We start from the raw sequence: 21,416 nt of genomic DNA on the forward strand, positions 1-21,416 counted from the left end.
CCACGAACACCATGGGCTGAGGCAGCAGGGAGCAAATCAGCAGCAGCCCAGGGCTCCACGGCCCACCTGGAGCACGAGGTGATGACCATCAGTAGGCAGCAACAGGCAGGAGCAAATCAGCAGCTGGGGCAGCCCTCCACCACCAGCCTGGCCGGGATAAAAGCCCTGAGCAGCCTCTGCTCGGCCCTTCTGGCACGCACCAGAGCAGCAGCACCCATGGCTCAGGAAACACTGCACTACTCCCACTCTGAGAAAGACTTCATCTTGTCCCCTCACAGTAAGAAGGCTCCCAAAAGGATGGCATCCCTGATGGAGCTGAAGGAGATCTTCCGCAGCGCCGACGCCGTCTGCTTCGACGTGGACAGCACGGTCATCAGGGAGGAGGGCATCGACGAGCTGGCCAAGTTCTGCGGGGTCGGGGATGCTGTGGCAGAGATGTACGTGTGGCTGGGGGCTCACAGTGCCAGGGGGGCTCAGCCAGGCTGAGATGGCTCTGGCAGCATCAATTTGTCCTTTACAGTCTCTTGATTCTGCTGTGGGTTATTTGTTATGGTTTATAAAGGGGTTGGGGGTAATGAGCGGGATTAATGCAGGATGAAGTAACTTAAACTATCCTGGCATAAATTCCCTAATGGTAATTTGGATAGATTAAGAGCAGCCCTCATCATTAAACTTGGCTAAGAACTACCAAACCCTGTTCTGAACGAGGAAAATTTGGATAGATTAAGAGCAGCCCTCATCATTAAACTTGGCTAAGAACTACCAAACCCTGTTCTGAATGAGGAAAATTTGGATAGATTAAGAGCAGCCCTCATCATCAAACTTGGCTAAGCACTGCCAAACCCTGTTCTGAATGAGGGAACTTTACCATGAGCTGGAGGAGAGGGGACAGCACTCCCAAGCCATTGCTGAGCTGGGGAAGAGCACGAGCTGAAGCTTTGAGCAGGAGCTCTGTTGATTCATGGTGCAGCATGGCAGCACAGAGGGAATTTCCCTCTGCTCCCATCCCTGGGGATCTCCTAGCAGTGCACACCCCAGTCTCTGGGTGCAGTGTAACCCCTCTCACCTGGCTCCTGGCAGTCTGTGCTGCTGGGAGAGGGCTCAGTGGTGGTGCAGAGTCCCTGATGTGGTTTCTGTCCCCAGGACCCGCAGGGCCATGGGTGGCACGGTGACATTCAAAGCAGCTCTCACAGCACGGTTAGGGCTCATCCGGCCCTCCTATGAACAAGTGCAGAAATTAATATCTGACAACCCACCTCAGCTAACTCCAGGAATAAGGTAAGAAAAGTTGGTTTTTATTTCAGTGTTCAGGAAGCAGGTGGAAGAAATAAACCAGATTCTGTGTCAGCAGTGGTGCTGTAAGGCCCCAGAGCTGGTTTGTGTTGCCTTCCTGCTCCATCTCCTGCTGGGTGTGTGCAAAGCTTGGATCAGGAGCCTGACTCCATGGCAAGTGGTTAATCCATGGAAAAAGAAAAGATTCTTAGATATTAACTGGCACCTTGGCTGCCAAGCTCAAATCCTGGCTTGAGGGTTAAATGGGCATGGGAAAGAATCTGTCCAACCACTGATTTTTCAGGGGTGATGGGACTGGGAGGAGATTTAATATCTCCTTAAATTTGGTGTATTCTGAAACTCTGTTACCTTTCTGTGACTCTGCTCAGTGCAGTCACAGCCCTGGCTCAGTTGAGGGGATGCATTGCTCACAGCTACCCATTCTGAAGTCACTAAAAACATTAAAATACTCATTAAGCAAATGCAAATATGTGTATTCATTCATCCTGAGGTTTAGAATGAACATGAACCATTTAAACTGAAAAGCTCTGGGGATTTTTCCTCCCTCTATTCAAACTGTTTCTAACAGTTGAAAAGAATTTCTTTACTACAAAATCTGACCATAGCTTCAAGTCTAAAATATTTTTAGCATATAAAAGGAGTTTTAGATGATCCTGTGCTTCTATTTTATCCTTTTTTTTTTTTTCCTACAGAAGGCAGCTAGAGGTAACTACAAAGAGAACATTGTTTTCTTGTTCAGGATCACATGATTTTTCTTTTCATTCCTTCCTTTTCTTCCTCCTTTTCAGTCCTTTATTTTTTTTTTTTTGCTCCCTTTCATTCCTTCTCTTTCTTCCTCCTTTTCTGGGTCCTGCTTTAAGCCTCTGCTTTCCTTCTCAGTCTTTAGTGTTTCTGCTTTTCCTGCTCCCCCTTCCCCTGCTCCCCTTGCTGCAGATGCCTCCAGAATCAATTCCCTGAAACTTTTCACTGCCTTTGAGTCCTGCTGACACAAACTGGGCTCCAAAACATTTTTGATTTCTTTTCTGTAACTGGTGCCCTCTTCTAAAGATGGCATTGATGTCCAGCATCTGGTGAACCAACTCTGAGCTAGAAAACATTTGCACTTTGCACTTTTCAGCCCAGTGGAGCAGTGGTTTCATCTCATTCCCCGCTTTTGCTGCATTCCAGATTAATTTTCTTGCTGCTGTTTCACTTCAGAAAAAAATCTGAACTGTGTCTGTTCTCACTTGTTCAAGGGAGCTAATGTGAAAGTGGAAAGAGGTTGAGGGAGTGCTTGTTGTTGAGGAGTGGAATGATGGTTTTGTGCAGCTCTTTCCAGCCAGGTGTGTGCCCCAACAAAGGGAAAGAAGGAAAAGCTTTGGGCAGCAGAGGTGGATGGAGCTGGAGAGCAGCTCACACCCAGACTAAGCTGGAATTGCACAGAGCCCGGTTGAGGGAGGATTGATCTGAGCTTTGTGCTGTCTCTTGGCAGGGAGCTGGTGAGCAGACTCCACCAACGAGGGGTTCAGGTGTTCTTGGTCTCTGGGGGGTTTCAGAGCATTGTGGAACACGTGGCTTTGCAGCTGAACATTCCCACAGCAAACGTCTTCGCCAACAGGCTCAAGTTTTACTTCAACGGTGAGAGCCCCTCCCATCTCCTTTCTCTGCTAATTAATGGCACTTTGCTGGTTCCAGCTGGCAGACATGGGGCTGCAGGCACTGTCCTGCTGCCAACCCAGCTAACTCCATGGAGGAAAATCACAAAACTTTACCAAAAACCAGCTCAGGGCACGCTCAATGTAAGAAATGGAGCTGTGGTTGCTCTTTAATTGCAAGCTGTGCCGAAGGTAAAAGTGGTCAGAGCTGCTGAGAGCAGAGTTTCATTTTCTCCTGCTCCTTCAAGCTAAAGAGTTGATGAGCTGAGCTGCTCTCACAAGGCTCCCTTCCAGGGGCTGCCCTGCAGCAGAGCTGCTCTGGATTTCCATTTTCAGCTGGAGTGCCCCAGCAGAGCTGCAGCTGCTGAGGTTGTTCCTTTCTCAGGGTTTCCTGCATCATCCTGGTGCTGCTTTTGGGATCTTCACACCTGAGTGCCTGGCAATGGGCTGGTAGCACTGCCCACACAGGTTTCTGTTTTTCTTTGGAAATATCTCTATTTTTCTCTGAAAATCCCCCCACTCCACACTTGGGTAAAATCCCAGCCCTAAACTCACCTTGGAATGATTTATTTGGGATGCTGTGAGTTTTACAGGACTGCATGTGATGAAGTCAAGACCACAGGCAGGGATCTTCCTTCATTTACCAGAAAATATCTGTACTTCCAACTTGTCCTTCCATTGTTTTTTAGGAGAATATGCAGGATTTGATGAAACACAACCAACAGCTGAATCAGGGGGGAAAGGAAAAGTTATCACTCATCTGAAAGAACAGTTCCATTTCAAAAAAGTGGTTATGATTGGAGATGGAGCTACAGACATGGAAGCCTGCCCCCCTGGAGTGAGTATTACAGAAATCCTGAATTCCTTCTGAGCAAATCCTTGGGGGAAAAAGAATAGTGAGGTTTGGATTATTTAATTAAAAAATTACCAGTAAGACAACTTTTATAAATGGTCATGTCCCAGGGAGAGATTTTAATTCTATCTCCCCTTCAGCTCCTTTCCCCACACAAAAGTTCCCCAATACCCCAAAGCAGCTCAGGATTTGTTTAATGCTTCCCACCTCAAGGAAAAAAAAAAAAAAAAAAAAAAAAAAAGAAAAAGAAAAAAAGCTGCAGTGGAAATTTTAAACCCTGCACTTTCACTGCAGGGGGTTTTGTGAGATGTAGAAAGGATGATTGCTCTGGTTAATGATTTAGGACAGGGTTAATGTTTGCTTTTGGTATCTCTCAGATGAGGTAAACAGAGGTAAGATAAACAGGAGAGGGGTAATTGTGGGATGCTCATGCATGAGCCAATGTTTACTTGCTCTTGAATGGAATTGCATCACATTTACATCAGATTCTCAGTAAAAACTCACATCTGAACCACCTGGAAGCTCCAAGCACTGAGAAAACCCACAAAAACCAAAATGCTGCAGAATTAATCACTAATAAATCTGAAAAATGACCATGCAAAGAAAAACAGGGCAGGGTGAAATGCTGTGATTTTAAAATCCAATCTTAAAAGCAAACTTAATTACTGAGAGGTCCATTCCTTCCATGCAATAATTCATGTGCCCATTCCTTGTGTTTTTCCAGGATTGCTTCATTGGATTTGGAGGCAATGTAGTCAGAAACCAAGTCAAGGAAAAAGCAAAATGGTACATCACCCACTTTGATGAACTGCTAAAGGAGCTGGAAGAACGATAAACCCTCCTGTAAAATAATCTATTTAACACCTGTAAATCCATTATACAATGCCATTAAACATTTATTTGTTTGCAAACTCGTGGCCTGGAGTTTTTAATGATTCTGGGAGTTGAGTTCCACTCTGGTTTTTGTGGCAAGTGGCACCATTCTACTCAAATAGGTTATGATGGAAATGGGTCAGATTTTTATAAAGCTTTTCTATGGTGGAAGAAATAAATTGATTATTTACTTCCAAGTGAAGACCAAACATAAAAAATAATAAGTTAAAAATACCTTAAGGGATTATCTCCTGGTCAATATTGCACACCTGTTGTTTCATCAGTTATGCCTCTGCTTATTTTGGGTGACAAAAAAAGAACAAGGCAACAAACAAGAGATAATAATAATAATAATAATAATAATAATAATAATAATGTAATTCAGACTACAGTTTGGCAAGTACCTTGCACTGCACAGAATCCCAGCAACAGGGAATCAGTGAACAAGTAGAAAACATCACTAAATATCTCTGATTTCATTAAAATTATGGCTGCAGAGAACCTGAGGTGTCATCTGTTACTCAGCATCAGTTACCCAGCCTGTCTGGGCAGGAGCTGCATGGAAATCTGAGACAGATCCAATGTTCATCCCTGGCCAAGAAACATTTTCAGGTGAGGGATAGATATCAAAATGCTCCAATCAAACTCCAAACTGCTGATTTTGGAAAGTGGACCCAGTGTTTGTGGAACTCTTTTATTCATTTACCAACCCACCCCCATCAGTCAGAAAGGGATGGGATGGGAGTGAATTCATCAACCTTTAAAGGAAATTCTGGGAACCTTCAGTGTCTTCCTCTGTCTCCAACATGGATTAACCAGCCCTGAACTCTGCCAGAGTTAAGCCTGACCTGTTCTAAGAACTCCTCTGAGCTCCAGCTGATGGATCCTGGTGTTTTAAGGAGTTTTTTTTTTTGGTGTCTGATCCAAGAGAACACACCTGGTAAATGCTGACAACTCTCCTGAGTGTGTTTTTCACATTGTGGGACTTTTATTTCCCTGACTTGTAAGACTCTCACCTGTGAGGATGTGAAAAGCTTTACCAGTGTTAAAATACATCACACCTGCCCCTCCCTTCAATCCCCACAACACACAGGAGGCAGATGGGTAAATATGATGTGATTTAGTATGAAAAAATTTAGTATCTGCAGAGGTTTTTATCTTCTAAGTGCTTATAAATAGTCCCAGTATTTTTCCAGAAACAAAAGTGTGGCAATTCTCTTTCACCCCACCACACACTCCTGGGTGGAGCAGAAACAAGTGATGTCCCTACCCTCCAAAATTCCACATTGTCTCATAATAATCACTGCTTTTCACAGTTAGCACTGGATTTCCTTAATTTATGATATTAAACCAAGGTGCCAGGAGACAGCTGCTGTCCAATTGTTGAAGCATCACCAACAATTGAAGCAAATACTGTTCTGTTCATTCTTCATCACTGAGGAGGAGATGGGGGACAGAGGAATTAACACAGCCCAGAGTGAGAGGTGCAGCTCTCAGTGATGTTGTCAAATGCTTTTGGCTTGAAGTTACAACAGCATTTAAATAGTAGAGAAGGGTTAAAAGAAAACAAACCCAGAACCAACCTTGTGGTGCCTTTTGGAGCAAGGCAGACACATAAGAGCCCCAGAGGATCTGCAGAATCTTTAGCAAACCCCACAAAACCCAAGCAGACAATGGCTGGCAGCACTCCCCACCAATTCTGGGAGTGTTTAAGATGGGCTCTTTGAAATTCTTCCCGAGGGAAGTCCCAGCCAGCCCCAGGGCAGCTCCTGGACAATCCTGCTTCTGTTCAGGCAAGGCTGCACGAGCAGGGCATGTCAGAAATGTTTCAGTGCCACAGTTAGGAAGTTGAGGAGTTTGTTTGCTGTTTTTTATGGAATTAAAAAAGGAAATGAATCTGATCAGCTGGATCTGCAGGCACTGGGACAGGGCTCAGGGCTCTGCAGTGCCCCAGCCCTGGAAGGGATGTTAACATTCACAGCAGGAGCTTCTGCCAGTCGGGGCTCTATGGAAACTGTGGGGCCGTGCCAGGGATTTCACAACAGCTCTTTAGGTCAGACTGGCTTGGAAAAAAAAAAAAAAGCTCTCCTCCCCTTCCACTGGACAAATATCGAGGCTGACCTCTAGCCCAGGAGGCAGCAGGAGGATTGCTGAGCTCAGGGAGAGGCTCAGCTGTTTTGTCTGTGGAATAGTGGAAAATTCCCAGCAGGGAATAGGGCAGGGTGAGGAAAGTTTCAGTGTCACAGCTTTGCCTGGACACGGAGGGGCAAAGTCTGGGGAGCAGCACAGGCACACAGGGAGCACCTGGGCTCCAGGTGGGTCTATGGACCACCAGCCTTCATGTAAAGCCTTTTAATGTGATTATTCACTGAGGCAGAATTGCTTTAAATTATCTATTTGCATGAGGGACAGTTTGCAGCCTTCTCCAGGCCAATTAAACTGAATTTTAATTGTGTCATTGCAGTGGAACAAGAGTTGAGAGTTGCCCGAGTCCCTTCCAGGCACTGCCCCTCCCTTTTCAACCTTTGGGAAGTGACTTCAGTTCTGAACTCCAGCAGTTCTGCTGTAAGAAATGCTGAGGGATTGCTCCTCTAAACTTGAGCTCAGCCTTGGAATTAAGAGGGAAAATCCCAGAGAAAAACAAGCCCAGGCAAAGGGAAGCCAGGAAAGATTTGCATTACCCACCTACATTGGAGATCACATTGATATCTGCAAGGATAGATCAGAACACAAAAAATCCTGTAGGTCCAAAAATGGTTTTTGCTGAGATTGCTGGGTGAGAGTTACAAGGACAATTCTCCAGGGAAAATAAATCTGGGAGAGATAAAAAGGACTGGAAGGTGATACTGGCATTCCTTTTTTCCTTCTGCAGCTGAAGAGCAGCCCCAAAAGTCTGGAAAAATGGCAGCCCCAGGTGGTATCACTGCTCAGGGCTGATTTACAAGGAAGATCAGCTCCAAAGATTTCCTTGGCCCACTGAGCCATTTAAAGCTGATACAGCACAGAATTTGATCAGTAAAATCCCATCATCACTTGACAACAGGAGGACAATATAAAACCAGACAAGAATCAGATCAAATATTGACTTTGTTCAAGAGGAAATTCAAGGGGAGGCACGAGTGCAGTGTATTTCATGAAAGCAGAAGCCACACCTGAAATATGAAGCATAATTTGTAGAGAAAAATCAAAAGGAAAAGTGTTTTGTATTTATCACCACAGCACTCAGAACTCTGCAAAATGGGATGTGATAGAGGGATTGTAAATTCACTTTGGAGAAGGAGAGCAGAAAATGGGAAATGCTGTCCCTGACCCACAGAAGTGATATTAATTTATTAAGCTGAAATATTCTGAATTTTCCACACTAAACACTGCAAGAGGAGAGAAAACACTAGTGGTGCAATACATAGGAGATGCCAGCAAGAAGTGAAAATTAAAAGGATTTTATTGACTGATATGTTCTTCCTGAAAACTTCTTGAAATGTACAAACTGGACATTCAGAACTGCTTTGTACATTCAGTATGTTACACTGATTCTTGGAGCCACTTGAGAGAATATTATTGTCACTTACAGGATGTTCACATCGTTGCAGACACCAAAAAGTGTGGATACATTCTAGTCTAAAAGTGAAACCAAAAACAGAACTGGACACCATGGTACACAGAAATGCCAACCCCAGCCTCACACACCAACCCAGGCACGGGGGCTGCAGCCCCCCTTGAGTCTGAACCAGCACTGCTTATTAAATTCAACCCCTTTTCCCAGATTTTGGAGCAGTTTGGGAGGGAGATGCTTTGGAGAGATTCCCTGCAGGGTGCTGAGGCAGTGTCTGTGGGGGATGTGTGGCTCACCCTGCGTGGGATTCACTCCAGGGGGAGGCTGCACACCCAGGAGTGCTCAGAGACCCTGCAATGCCCCTTGCTGCCCACAACACACCCCCTGCCACACAGCATCATCCCAAATTAATGACTGCCTGCTTGCAAATGGAGATCTGCTGATTTCAAGCCTGCTCCACCAGCCTGGGGTGATTTCACAGCAGCCCCAGAGCTGCTTGTTTCACAATCTGATATGAAATCCTCATTTCTCCAGAGCTTCTCACTTCACTCCCACGTTTGTTTTGGAAAGCTGCAGTCATGAAATGCTCACAGCAAGGCTGTTACTGAGCTCTGGGCAGTGCCTGTGGAGCAGCAGATACCAAACCCTGCAGCTCACACATGACCTGGGGACCTGGCCCACAGATTTGGACTTGTTTTCAATTCACCAACCTTTTAACCACAGTCCTGTAGATTTTTTTTTCCCCCCCTAAGAGCAGAAGGTTGTGGGTTCTGAAGAAAAGAGGTCTCTTTTATAAGCTCAATACAGTACTTTTATATTTCAGACTATGATATACAGTGTATACCATAAATTAAGACAAATACTTGTCACTTCATCTATGTAGGCACAAGAAAATCAGTGACTTTACTGAAGTGGAGAAATCTTCAAGGGTATCATGATTCTGGACTCCATCTCCTGAATAAGGGGCACTGAAAAAAATGGAGAGAGGTTTTAATTTCACTGACAGAGTTCAGCACATTCAGTAATCATCCCTCTAGCATGGTGGTTTTGGGAAAAAATCATTTTAATATCATCTCTCTGCTCATTTGAAGACAAATATTTCCTTTCTTTTCACCAAAATGGAAGTGATCCTACATTTTTCTTCCCTTGAAATGTGCCCTATGGAACCCAAATCTGACATGCTTGGCACACTTCTGGGAGTTTTGTTGTGACAGGTTTCTTTGATCTCAAAGATCTCCTGGCTTTTCATTCCAAAGTCTAAATTCCCTTTTCCCAGCAATGCATTTAACAAGACTCCTGCATTTTATTAAATATTCAAAGTAACATTTAATAGAAAGGTAAATTTCACTCCTGGCTCCCTAGATCTTTGGACAAGCATTTACATAAATCTCTTCTTCCACAAGAAGTGCTGCTATAAAAATTCAATATTAATACAGCAATTTTTTAGCACTTGGGTAACTTTTCCATGCAAAATTCACTTTACAGCTCAGTGCAATGTCCCTCTGCTCCTTTACAGACTAAAAACTGACACACAGACACACATTTCTCCCTGAGATACAAAAGTTTTTCCCTCAGAGGAGCAGAGAGGGTGGCACAGCCCAAAGTCTGCCCCCAGCATTCCAGAGAAGTTAATGGGTTACCTGTGTAATAAACCAGTTCATCCCAGCCAGGTTTATGCCACGCTGCATTCCTTATATCTTCCCTGGTTTGCAGGTCTTTGTAAGCTGGGAAAAAAAGCACAGAGTGACTCCTTTCCCTTCTGCACAGGAAGAGATGTCTTGAAAGAACTCCAAAGAGGAATTAAGAGGCTGGGAACAGCAGGAAGGAAAAAAAAAAATCAGGAGCTCTCTGCCAGAAGGAAAAGTTCCCAGAGCAGCACAAGCAGAAGGAGGACAGAGAATGCCTGGGCACAGGTAAGATAATGCAGGGACACAGCTCTACATGGGGGCTGCCAGACTGCTGAAATATAACATTCTGGATTGTTGGGATGGGAAGAAAAAATTGAGTTATTTCTCACAAAATATTGTTTTTCAAGTTGAAACACTCTTAAGGTGTTTATGAATATGAAGTATAGAGAAAGCCAAAACACCTCCATGCAGGAATGGAAATAAATTGGAAATAAATGCCTGACTTTCCTTTCTGCAGCTGTGGTGAATGTGAGGCTTGAAATGAAACTGTAAAAAACTGATTTCAGCATGAGCTGGGACAGCAGGTTTTGGGACTGAGGGCAAACATTGAGTTCCTAATGAGAAAGGGACAGCAGAAAATGTGGGACAAACAGCACAAAATAGGAAATGTTCATATCTTGTTCAATGAAGAATAAATCTGCCTACACAAAAATTAAAAAAAAAAATCAACAAAAACTTAAAACTCCAACTTTTAAGGCAGAGAAGAGGAATTTATTTACCCCAAAGATGATGGACCATGTAGAGCTGTCCAATCTGGGAGAAAAATCCCCCAACTGCTTCATTGCTGTCCTGCCTGAACCGAATTGCACGAGCCCTGCAGAGGAGCACAGAGACATCAGAGCCTGCAGGAAATCAGGGAAAAATGGGGAAAAAACAGACTGCAAGGGAAGCTGGAATGTTAAACTGCATTTGCTGTGCACTTCAGCAATTAGAAGTGAGAAAAAATCTGCACCGTGCTGGTTTTTAGCATTAAGGAATGAAGATTTGCTTCTGTGTCTGGTTAGGATGCATTCAAGTTGGAGTCTGTATTTTCACTCCATTTTGCATTAATCATTTTTGAACCAAATTAAGGATAAAGATAATTGTTGGGACAGTGTAAAGTGGCCATTTTTGTAGCAGGTTTTATAACTAAATCCTGAAGCTTTACTCATGTCAGCTTTGTCACGTTAATTTTGCAGATTTTGTGGTAGTGGAATACAACTTTTTATTCATGTGGATCTTTGCATAACTTAAATATTTCTCTTGTTGTATCTTATAAAACAGATTTTCTACCAGCAGAGATGTGCCTATTTTATATTAAAAAAAAAATCTAAATTCAATTTGTTCAAATGAATGTAATTGAAAAAATTATATCAATGATAAATCTGAAAATCTAAGTCCTCAACTTTATCCAAATAATTGAAAATACTCCAAATTGTTTAACTATCAATCACCAGAATTGCAAGGACAGTGAGTGTAAATTGAAATAAGCTTACACTGGTTAAAAAGAAGACAAAAGCATAAGCATATAATCAATAGAAAACTGTCCAAATACTTCTAACTATAGATTAAAATACAAATGTGCTGCTCAGCAGCTTTTCAAGAAGCAACTTGACTTATAAAGCTGGAAGAGCCAAGATTTAAACTGCAAGTGGTTTTGGGGAAGATGAACCAGGTCTCCCAGAAGTGCCACTCTTCCCAAGCAGCCTGCTGCTGAAAATCCAGGTTTTTGCAGCAAACTAAAAAGGTTCTGGGAAGCAAAGCCAAACCACAGAGGGTTGTTTGTACACAAAATTCTTTTTTGTTTTTCCTCAGAGGGTCACATGAGTGTCTGGGCAGGGGTGCAAGTGCAGCAGCAGCCCCTTAATTGGGGGTTTGGTGGCTTTGCTGCCTCCTTGTCACCTCCTGCTCTGCTTTTTCTACATCTGAACCTCTAAACCAGGAGCACCCCAGGGTGAAGGTGACACTCACCAGTAATTGCCCCATTCAATCATTGTTCCAGGCTGCAGAAACAAAACACACTGTTAAAGCTGCAGTCAAAAAAAAAAAAAAAAATACAGTTTTCACACTGCTTCTGTCTGGAAACCACCCTGTATGAACACAACCCTTTCCTCTGAGTGATAAGAATATTAAAATAATCTCTAATTGCTCTGTTTACCACCTCTTAGTCATCTCTGAAGCATCCCTCAAAGCAGACATCAGGATTTTGTTGGAGCCTGCCTTCACCTCAGACCCCACACCTGAGAGCAGCCCTGACTCAGAAATCAGCTTGGATAAAAAAAAAAACAGATTTTTTCAGACAAGCTCTGCTTGTCTTAAAACCCTCCAAAGATTTTAGGACAGCACAGAGCTTCAAAAAATCAGCAAGAAATAAAATTTTGACTTACTCTGAGTTGGTAGGATCTCAGTTCATAAATATTAGGGCCATCTCTGGGAACAGGTTCATTCCAGAAGCTGAACTCCAGCAGGAGCTGGTTCTTACGGGAGAGCAGCATGTTACCCCTCTCCTTACGGAATTCTGTGAATTCCTAAAAAAATCATGTGGGAAATGGGTCAAATTCTGCAACAACAAACAGCAGGAAACCACAGGCTGGTTTAGGTTGGGGTGTTTTTAATGCTGTCAGAGTTGTGGGACAGTGAAATCCTGAAAGGAGTTTGAATTTTCCCTGGTGAATCTGAGAATTCCAAGGATTTACATGTGAAGTATTCAGGAGTTAAACCTGAATGTGACAATAAATCCTCTCTGGAAGAGGTACTGGGCTAGTACAGGAAGGGATGAGACACTCTGGTATCTAAATCTGCATTTTTTTGTTTGCTCTGCCTGTTTTTTTTTTAACAAAATCAGTATTTTTTTACCTTATTTTGACGAAGTTTGCTCATGACCTCATTGAGAGCAGGGTAACCTCCTTCATATCTCCACAAATGAACTGAAACAGAGAAAATTTCAAATTTTTCAGGGATGTCCCAGACCAGTGGTAAATCTTATGGAAAAATCACACTATAAAATGCTCTTCATGCTACAAAATTACACGAAAAATAGAAATCAGGCAGCAGGTTTGAGAATAGATTTTCATTAATGAAAGCACTACCCATTGGAATATTTTAGGGATAATGGAATCATCTGGTTTTTGAAAGGGGTTCTCTTGGAAAATTTTCCAATTTACTCTGAGGGTAACAAGGGAATTTCTGAAAGGATTTTTTGTGCCATGCTAGTAAGATGTGATGACTTGTCATGATTTATTCAAATTAAGATTCAGCTGAAGAGGATGACTTAATTCCAAAAATGTGCTTTGTACCAATTTCATCTAAGAGCAGTAGAGGGGCAGATTTTCAGTAATTACTCCAGCATAAAACAAGACACTTTTCTGTAGGACATGAAAAACGATGCAAATGTTATTTCTGAGCTCAACATTAATAAAAGCAGAAGAATATTTGCTGGGATTTCCCCCATAAAAACAATTCCAGCATCTATGTTTGTATCTAGATTTTTTTCCAAAGCATTCTCTCTTTAATAAATCAGAAGAAACCACTTTAATAAACCACAGAAAGATGTATTTACAAGCATTGAGTACAGCAAGGCAATCATTTCACCTCACAGAAAAATCAAACTTATTTTCTCCCCTCTTAAGCAGCTCTGTGCCTTTTCCAAGAGCAAACAAGGCTGATGGGAGGCACTTCCCTGTGAGAGCAGATTTCTGCTCCTCTGCCTCAGCCCCAGGGCAAATTTGATGGATCCACCTGATATGAACAAGTCAAACCCCACAATCTGCTTTATTCCAGTGTTGCAAGAACATTTCCAAGGCAGGCTGGGGATGCAGTGGCAGATCCAGCCTGTCTTAATCTGCTCCAAAAGCTGCCACTGGGACTTGCCTGAGGAATTCTCATTTCAATTGTTCTCATTCCCCAATTCCCCCTCAACTTCTCAGACATTGTCTGGTTCATCTGCTGTTAATGCTCTGCATTTGTTCAGTGTCAATACTGCAATATGCTGGCAGTGCAGGGAGAATTGATGTGTGCAGGAGTTTATTTTTTAATTAGGAAGCAACAGCACTGATCCTGGCACAGCTCTCACAGAACCTCTATGGATTTGGACCTGTGGCTTCCCATTCCTTCCAATTCCCAGGGCATTTTTCAGGTTTTCTCTCTACACTGGGCTCTTTGGAGTTACCTCTGTAGCAGCTCTTCAGTCATGTCTAGTTCCAGTTTGTTTTCATAGTTAGGCAGTGTCCTTGTATGAACATGAACAGAAAGATTTTTACTTTCCCCCAGTAAAACTGAATGTTAAGTTTACAAAGCAGGTGGATTGGAATGATTTGCAATTCATTATCATACAGCAATTACAATCTGAAAAGGCTGAGCAAAGCTTTTACATTGCCCAAGGAGGGACAAACTGGCTTTGCAAGAATTACCCACAAATATTCAGGAGCTGTGCCCACAGAACTGTACTTTATAAATATATCCCCAAAACCTGTGAATTTTAACAACCTGGAAAACACAAAAATGCATCAAAAACGAGACAAAACTGCAGGGATGAAGGCTCTGCTGTCCAAACCAGCACGACAAAAGCAAGCAGTGCACATTTAGCTGAGAAGTGATGCACACACCCCCTCAGTGGACACACTGCCCCAGGGGGGGTTGGGTTTCAACAGGAATGATTGAAAAAGAAGAAACCTGCCAAGCACATGGGTTTACATTGGGTTGTACTTCTATCTCCTACCAGCCTGATCTTGCTCTCCGTACCACGTGTTCCAAGTCCCCACCAGAGCACAAGGGTAGTGTTTTTCTTCATGAATCTTTGGCAGCACCTCTTGACTTGAAAACAAGGAACACACAGACACTGGGTTGCATTGCCTTCAGGGAGGCCACAGTTGATAAATGTATAACACAGCATCATGCTAGGAACATTCACAAGCTTTATTTTGCAGAGGAGAAAGCTGAAATAGCAAATTCTGCTATGTAGGGAGAAGGTGGCTACACCCCCATGGAGAATTAAGGTGAGTGTTATCATTTTTTTTTTAGAAATCTTTAACAAAGAATTCTTTGGATGCAGTAAATTAGGTGTATCTAAATAATTCTGTCTATCTAAAAGGTTATCTAACACATCAGGAAAACAAAAAATCAGGATATCTCACTGAAAATTCAGTCTACATGGGTGACTTGCTTGAGGAAAAGCTTTTCTGTGCTTGAGGAAAAGTTTTTTTTTTTGCTTGAGGAGAGAATGTACAGAAGTATGAAAGCACACTCTTCTAAGCCAGTTACAGTTGCTGAGCTGAATGAATAAAATAATTTGATAAATGAAATAATGGCTGTAGCTCAGAGTAATGCTTTTTGATTTCAGAAAGTGCTCTTACTTTGAGGCAACTCACCCATTAATGAACAGTGGTACTGCCTTAAAAATACCTCCAACACAAAATTGTTCTTGATTCTTTCCAGGATTCTAACACTCTCTCACAAACTTTAGAAGTGTCCCATATTAACATGAGGAAATTAAGTTTTGCTGATTGCTGATTTGGCCAAGACAGCTTTCCTTGCACTGCTCCTTGATGAATAAGTCAATTAGTTGAACTCTGCCTTTTCTATTTTTTCCTGAATAATTACCCTTCTTCCTCAGTTTGGCTCACAGGCAATGAGTCTGTGCACAGTATCAAGGAATAAAAAGCAGGCTGGGCTGGGAGTCATCAGAGATGAGTTTTCCTCTGGATTCTGCCACTGACTTTCCAGACAACCTTGAGCAAATCTCATTACTAATTTGTACCTCGACATTTTCTCACTAGCCAGAGTAAATAATATGATAAAATTACTCTCCAAGGACATTCCCAAGGATGTCTCACCACCAGTTCATTTTTGCAAAGCAGAATGAGATCCTGGAATGGCAGCTTAGAAGAGGAATGGGAAATTATTGCATAATTCTACCATATATTGTTGCAAATTAGAGAAAAAATGCCCACATAACACCATTTAAAAAAACCTGTTCTTAATTGTTCAGAAGGGCTCCTTTACCACAGTGATTCATGAAATATCCTTGTAATTGCCTTCATTACATTATTTATTAATACCTGATGACTAATCCTCATTTTGATTCGATACAGAATCAACCTGTTTTGTTTTTTTTTTTTTTTTTCTTCTTTAGGGAGAGACAGGAGGGAAGTTCAGAGAAGCTTAATTTTGTTTATTACTTTATTCAAGTTGTCTCCCTGCCTGAAATACTTCAATTTGCTTTGGAAAGAATCAATCTAACCACAGATATTTCATCTGACTGCTGTCAGCAGTTTCTTTCTCTGCTGTTTGTCTCTTTCCTTGAAAACAGAAATCTCTGCTCTCACTCAACATTCAGGCAGCTCATGAAATGCTGCAGAGAAGTGATTCCCTGTCTTGCATAATTGGACATGTTTATATTCAACTTTTAAACAGCAAGCTGGCTGAATGCTAATTGTCCTTTAGTGTGCATCTATTTTTTTAAACAAAAAAAGGCTAAAAATATATTGATTGAATGTTATTCTAGTGGATTTTAATGCTTCTGTAGCAAAATTCTGGGTTATCCAGCCCAACAGAGAGGTGACAGATGAGCTGTGCAGCCACCCAGTAAGAGCTGAGGACATGAACTGGGAGCTGGGACTTCTCCCCTCCCTCCATCCCAGCTGCTGTGCTCACACTTCAAAGCTGCTTGCAGGAAAGTGGAATTATGCTGAGAATGTTTTTTATTGTTAGTGAGAAAAGCACTGCTGGGTGTGAGGCTCACTCCATCCTCACATTTAAACACACAATTCTTTCAGGGCTCCAGAGGGGTGATTGTGGAGGTAGAAAAGGAGTAAATATTTCTGCAGTTTTACTCTTAAACACTCCATTTCAAAGGGGAGTGATTCCCACATGTTCTAAAGCTGGAACTTTGTGTGACAGCTGTCCCAGTACTGCTCCCTTTGGAGGGAATCCCCCAGTGCAGAGACCCCACCCAAGGGCTTGTGCAACTCTTGGGAGCAGCTCAGCAACAGGACTTGTGCAGAGGGAGATCAGTGAGCTGAGAGGAAATCAACCTCTGGGTTTTTAACATCTCTGAGTTCTACCTGAGGGGAACCCTGGTGTGGTTTTATTTACCACTGATCTCTCTTTCCTTCCAGTGTGCAGATAAAGCCCATCCTCAAGCTGGCAGCTGCAGTGGGAATGTCAACACTCCACCTTTCCCTGCAGGGATCAGGAACTTTAAGAACACTCAGGGAAGATGTCACCAAAGCTCTCAGGACAGGAATCATCCTCAGCTGCAGCTCAGGAAATGGCAATGCCAAGAGGGAACTTGGGGTGAAAACAGGACTTTTTCATAGGATCTATTTAATACCAAATCCTAACAAATCATAATTTTGTTACCTCCCCTCCACCTAACTATGATATCTGCCAATTTTCAGATCCAATCAACGTGTCTAAAAGGTGGAAAGAGAACTGACACACTTACCAGAGCTTGTTGTAGGCCTCTAGACATTCAGGTTTGACATTGTGAACTGCAACAACAACAACAGGGTGAGGTGGGCAGGGACAGAGGGAAGGAAGGTGCTGCTGACACAAAGCCATCACTCACACTGGAGTTTGTACAGGCTGCTGGTCTCTCTTTTGGCCAGGAGGTTGGAGTGGGCATCTTTCCTGGGATCCACTTTTCTCACAAAGAGGGATTTTAGCCAGCTGTCCTCACGGGCACTGCGGGCAGAGGAGCCCAGCCCCCTGCAGGGAACAGGGACACAACAACCTCTGAGCCTCTGCAACTCCCACCAGGCAGCAATGGAAACTTAATGTAAATTACAGTATCACAATGTACACATGGCTAAACATCCCACCCAGCCTCTCCCAAAAGCATCTCAGCCCCTTGAGATTATTTCACTAGATACATTTATTCACATGATCCATGGTTATTCCCAGATTCTGCTGCCTTTTTATTCTCTTTTTAACCCATTGTCTTTGCCCAGGGCTGGGTCTGGCACGGTGTAAACAATTAGGAGTGAATAAGAACAAAAAATGTGCAGCAGGAAAGGTGTGCAGAGTGTAAAAGGGAAAGGAATTGCCATATGCTCCTGTGCTGCTTAAAGACAACTCTACAACAGGGAAAGAGAAATGTCTTCCAAGAGGAAAAATAAAAGACTAATTTGGGAAAAAGAGATGAGTGGTAGGAAACAACCAGCCAGGAAATATCCCAATTGCAGATTCTGGCAAGTGCATCAGGTAGGGACACAGAGCCAGGCTCTCTGTACAACACCCACGTTTCCCTTGCCTCAAAACACAAAGTTTGCACTGTCCTTTCTTATCTCATCTTTATTCAGCCTCTCCAAGTACACTTTCAAAACAGTGTCACCTCCCTTTCCACCACAGCACACAGAGCAGGTGATAACTGTGGGTTTTAAGTGATGTGTTAAAGGAATTATTCCTCTTTTCCAGATGATCAGGACAAGGAATCTGATGCATTTAAGTGATCCTCTACAATGTCTGACAAGCTCAAATGTTTTTGCTTCTTCCTCTTCCTTCAATTTGCCTTTTTTTTTGACAGCCCCATAGTAGCCAGAGTGAAGAAAATTAATACTGTCACAGCATCTCCTGAAATACTAAAATATTAAATGTGGTATTTATACCACATATATTTATTTCTCAGATGGAAATTTCAGCCTTTTCTTGCCTCAGATGTCAACTTTTTACCCTTATTATTGATTTGGGGATCCAGAAGACAGTTGGATCTACAGCCTAAAGCTTTCTTCCAGGAAAAAAAAAATAGGGAAAGGAAATCTCAATTTCCTTCAGGAAAATATCCCCCTGGACACACCTATTATACAAATGCACTTTTTTACAACAATCCAACTTTTAATCCCAATGTCAGAGAAGAACATAATGACCTGGTTCTGCCCATGGGAGGAGGATGGAGGAGAAAGAAAATATTTCGCAGCAGAGAAACAACAGCTGAGCTGAACTTCAGCACGAAGAAATAATGTATAAATCTTGGTGTGTTTATTGCAAATGGTGCCTTCCTTGCCCTGGGCACACACACAGACATGTGGCTGTGCTGGAAGCCAGGCAGATATTCCTGAGGGCAGGCATTTGAAGGGCATTCCATGATAAGGCTGCTGCTGGAGCAGAGATTTCTCTAGCTTGAAGCACAGCTCAGAAATTCAAGTTTTGTTTTCAAAAGCTCCCTCAAATAAAGCCCTGCCTGGCTCTAAGAAGCAGAAGTCAAGCCCACTCCCAAACCTGAGAACTCTCACCATTCCCTCCCCTTTATTAAACAAAGTAATAATTAGAAAACTCATCTACAAGGATAATTGTTTGCAGCAAACTCAGAAGAAAAAAAGAGCAAAATAATTCTGATGCTTTTTTTGTGAACTTCAGCAGCAGCAGGAGTAAGCTGGAGCTACAGAGGTAACTCAGAAAAGCAAATTTCTTTGCTATTAGGAGAATCTCATGACTTGAATGTTAAAGTGCACCTAAAAGTGGAGGTACGGTTAATTTTCAAAACAATGACATGAGTAATACTTTTTATTTATGGAAAATCTTTTCCCCAGCAGCTGTAAAGCTCCTCATGAGCACTGACTAATCACAATTAAATATACACCTCACATAGAATAAAGGGCTAAATTTATTAAAGCAGATGTTCACTGCACCCAAACTGGGATTCAAAGGTCTGATTTTTAATCAATATCCTAAAATACCACTGCCATCCCAGACTCCCATGAACCAAGAAGCCCTGAATTGATCAGTGGTTCAATTTCTTGGGCAATCTGTACCCAAAATTAGCTCTGGAGGAGCAGGGACTGAATTCAGATCTTTAAACATCAACTTGTCTTTGCTAGCAAGTTCTCAACCTGCAAATATTAACTTTGCTTTCTTGCTACAAAGGTTGGGCTCTGAACACAAAAGGTTAACACTGAATAGCTTCCTCAGATTAGATTAAAACTGTCAGGGAAAACACTTCTTTACACTTTAGCACAAAATATAACCTGGGTGAGACATACCAGGTCAAGTATTTAGATTTTGTAGTAACCCAAATCTGCCTGGAAGAGCAAGAAAAACAACTTTTCTATAGTTAAACAGATTTTGATATGTGGTCTAGACAAAGTTTATTTGAAACTAAAATAACCCCAAAACATATTCCCTGAACAGCTGCCTGCAGGGATGCTTTTAGTCTTGACTATTCTGAACTTTGAGGCAGCTTTCTCTGTTTCAAAGAAAAGGAGAAGCCATCCCAGCTTGGGAATTCCTGTGTTTCCATCACCCCGTGCCTGCTCCCTACACCCGGAGGTGCCCCAGTGTCCACACAGAAACACAAATCTCTGCACCCCAAAACTTGCGGGATTGCCTGTCTGTGCCCCGGCACGGGGAGAGGGGTGCAGAGCCCGGCTCCTGGAGGGATTGCAGGAGGAGAGGCGGGGATGAGCAGCCCAGCCTGGGACACTCGGCTTGGGGCAGGAGCCGCCGCCGGCTGCGCGCCCTGTTGCTCGCAGGAGCTGGGATGGGGAGCAGCCGCACGCCCCGATGCTGGAGGGAGCAGGGATGTGTTTCAATGGCAGCACACGCGGGGTTTGCGGGGTGCCCGCTCCGTGAGGGCTTTCGCCGTCCCCTCAGCCCGGGCAGCGCCGCTCGGCCACGCTCCCACCCAGGGGCGGACTCGGCGCGGAAGGGGCCGGCCTTGCTGCCCGTGACCTTGAGGGCCACCCCGCCGCCTCGCACTCCCCGCCCCAGGCCCGGCCGCTGCCCCGCCAGCGGGGCGGCCATTTCCAGCCTGGCAAGGGGACGCTCGGCGCGGCGGGGCGGCGTGTGCCTCGGGCGGCGTCGGCTCTGCGTGCAGCCTTCCCCCGGCGGCCCCGTCCCGCCCCGCCTCGCCCCCTCAGGGCTCACCTGAGGGCCAGCCCGGCGCCGGGCTGCAGGCGCGGCACGGCGGGCGCTCCCGCCAGGCTCCCCCGCAGCAGCACTCGCGCCGCCATCTTGCTCCCGCCGCCTCCCTCCTGGGCCGGGGGCTGCGGCCACGCCCCCTGGCGGGCAGCGCCGCCTGCGCATGCGCAGCCGTGCCGGCGCCGGGACCCCCTCACGGCCCCTCAGCTGAGGGGAGACCCAGCCCCGGTTTGGGGACACCGAGGCGGGTTCAGGGGGACCCAGCCCCGGTTTGGGGACACCTCAGACATAGGGGACCCCAGCTGTAATTTTGGGGATCCCCAGCGCCGGTGTGGGGGCACCTGTTTAGACATAAGGGACCCCAGCTCTTATTTTGGGGATCCCCAGCCCAGATTTTGGGGGGAACTCTGTCAAATTTAGACTGCTTTGGGGGTGAGCCCAGCCCCGGTTTGGGGGACCCCACCACAGTTTTGGGCAATCCCCAGCCTGGTTTAGGGGTACCCAAGCCAAGGTTTGGGGAGGCACCCATTTGGACATAGAGCCCCAATCCCCATTTTGAGAACCTCCAGCCCCAGTTTGTGAGGACTCTGGGCCCATTTTGGAGCTATCCAGGCAGATTTAGGGGAATCCCAGCCGTGCTTTTAGGGCACCCAGTTGGATTTAGGGACCCCCAGCCCCAGTTTGTTGTT

At 44.1% G+C, this 21,416-nt stretch overlaps 2 protein-coding genes across 2 annotated transcripts; one reads left to right on the forward strand and one right to left on the reverse strand.

Moving 5' to 3' along the window:
• Positions 1-167: 167 nt before the first annotated feature.
• PSPH (phosphoserine phosphatase) lies at positions 168-4,691 on the forward strand. The gene is made up of 5 exons (XM_079325342.1): positions 168-437; positions 1,144-1,278; positions 2,765-2,910; positions 3,617-3,765; positions 4,505-4,691. Exons 1-5 carry the CDS (start codon positions 217-219, stop codon positions 4,613-4,615), a joined length of 762 nt encoding a protein of 253 aa, XP_079181468.1. The 5' UTR covers positions 168-216; the 3' UTR covers positions 4,616-4,691.
• Positions 4,692-8,077: 3,386 nt separating this feature from the next.
• NIPSNAP2 (nipsnap homolog 2) lies at positions 8,078-20,870 on the reverse strand. Its single transcript, XM_079325045.1, has 10 exons — positions 20,734-20,870; positions 17,441-17,580; positions 17,318-17,363; positions 14,591-14,685; positions 12,730-12,800; positions 12,261-12,401; positions 11,845-11,876; positions 10,614-10,708; positions 9,847-9,930; positions 8,078-9,174 (listed from the first exon to the last, which is right to left on the reverse strand). Exons 1-10 carry the CDS (start codon positions 20,817-20,819, stop codon positions 9,110-9,112), a joined length of 855 nt encoding a protein of 284 aa, XP_079181171.1. The 5' UTR covers positions 20,820-20,870; the 3' UTR covers positions 8,078-9,109.
• Between the last annotated feature and the right edge of the window lie 546 nt (positions 20,871-21,416).

The sequence above is a fragment of the Erithacus rubecula genome, assembly GCF_903797595.1.
Source record: "Erithacus rubecula genome assembly, chromosome: 22".
NCBI lineage: Eukaryota > Metazoa > Chordata > Aves > Passeriformes > Muscicapidae > Erithacus > Erithacus rubecula.

Coding starts and splice junctions, on each gene's coding strand:
- NIPSNAP2 (XM_079325045.1), bottom strand. CDS start 20,819: ATGGCGGCGCGAGTGCTGCTGCGGGGGAGCCTGGCGGGAGCGCCCGCC. Junction 17,581..20,733: donor GGCGCCGGGCTGGCCCTCAG/GTGAGCCCTGAG, acceptor TGTTCCCTGCAG/GGGGCTGGGCTCCTCTGCCC. Junction 12,801..14,590: donor CGGAGAGCAAGATCAGGCTG/GTAGGAGATAGA, acceptor TCTCTGTTTCAG/TTCATTTGTGGAGATATGAA.
- PSPH (XM_079325342.1), top strand. CDS start 217: ATGGCTCAGGAAACACTGCACTACTCCCACTCTGAGAAAGACTTCATC. Junction 1,279..2,764: donor CAGCTAACTCCAGGAATAAG/GTAAGAAAAGTT, acceptor GTCTCTTGGCAG/GGAGCTGGTGAGCAGACTCC. Junction 3,766..4,504: donor TGGAAGCCTGCCCCCCTGGA/GTGAGTATTACA, acceptor GTGTTTTTCCAG/GATTGCTTCATTGGATTTGG.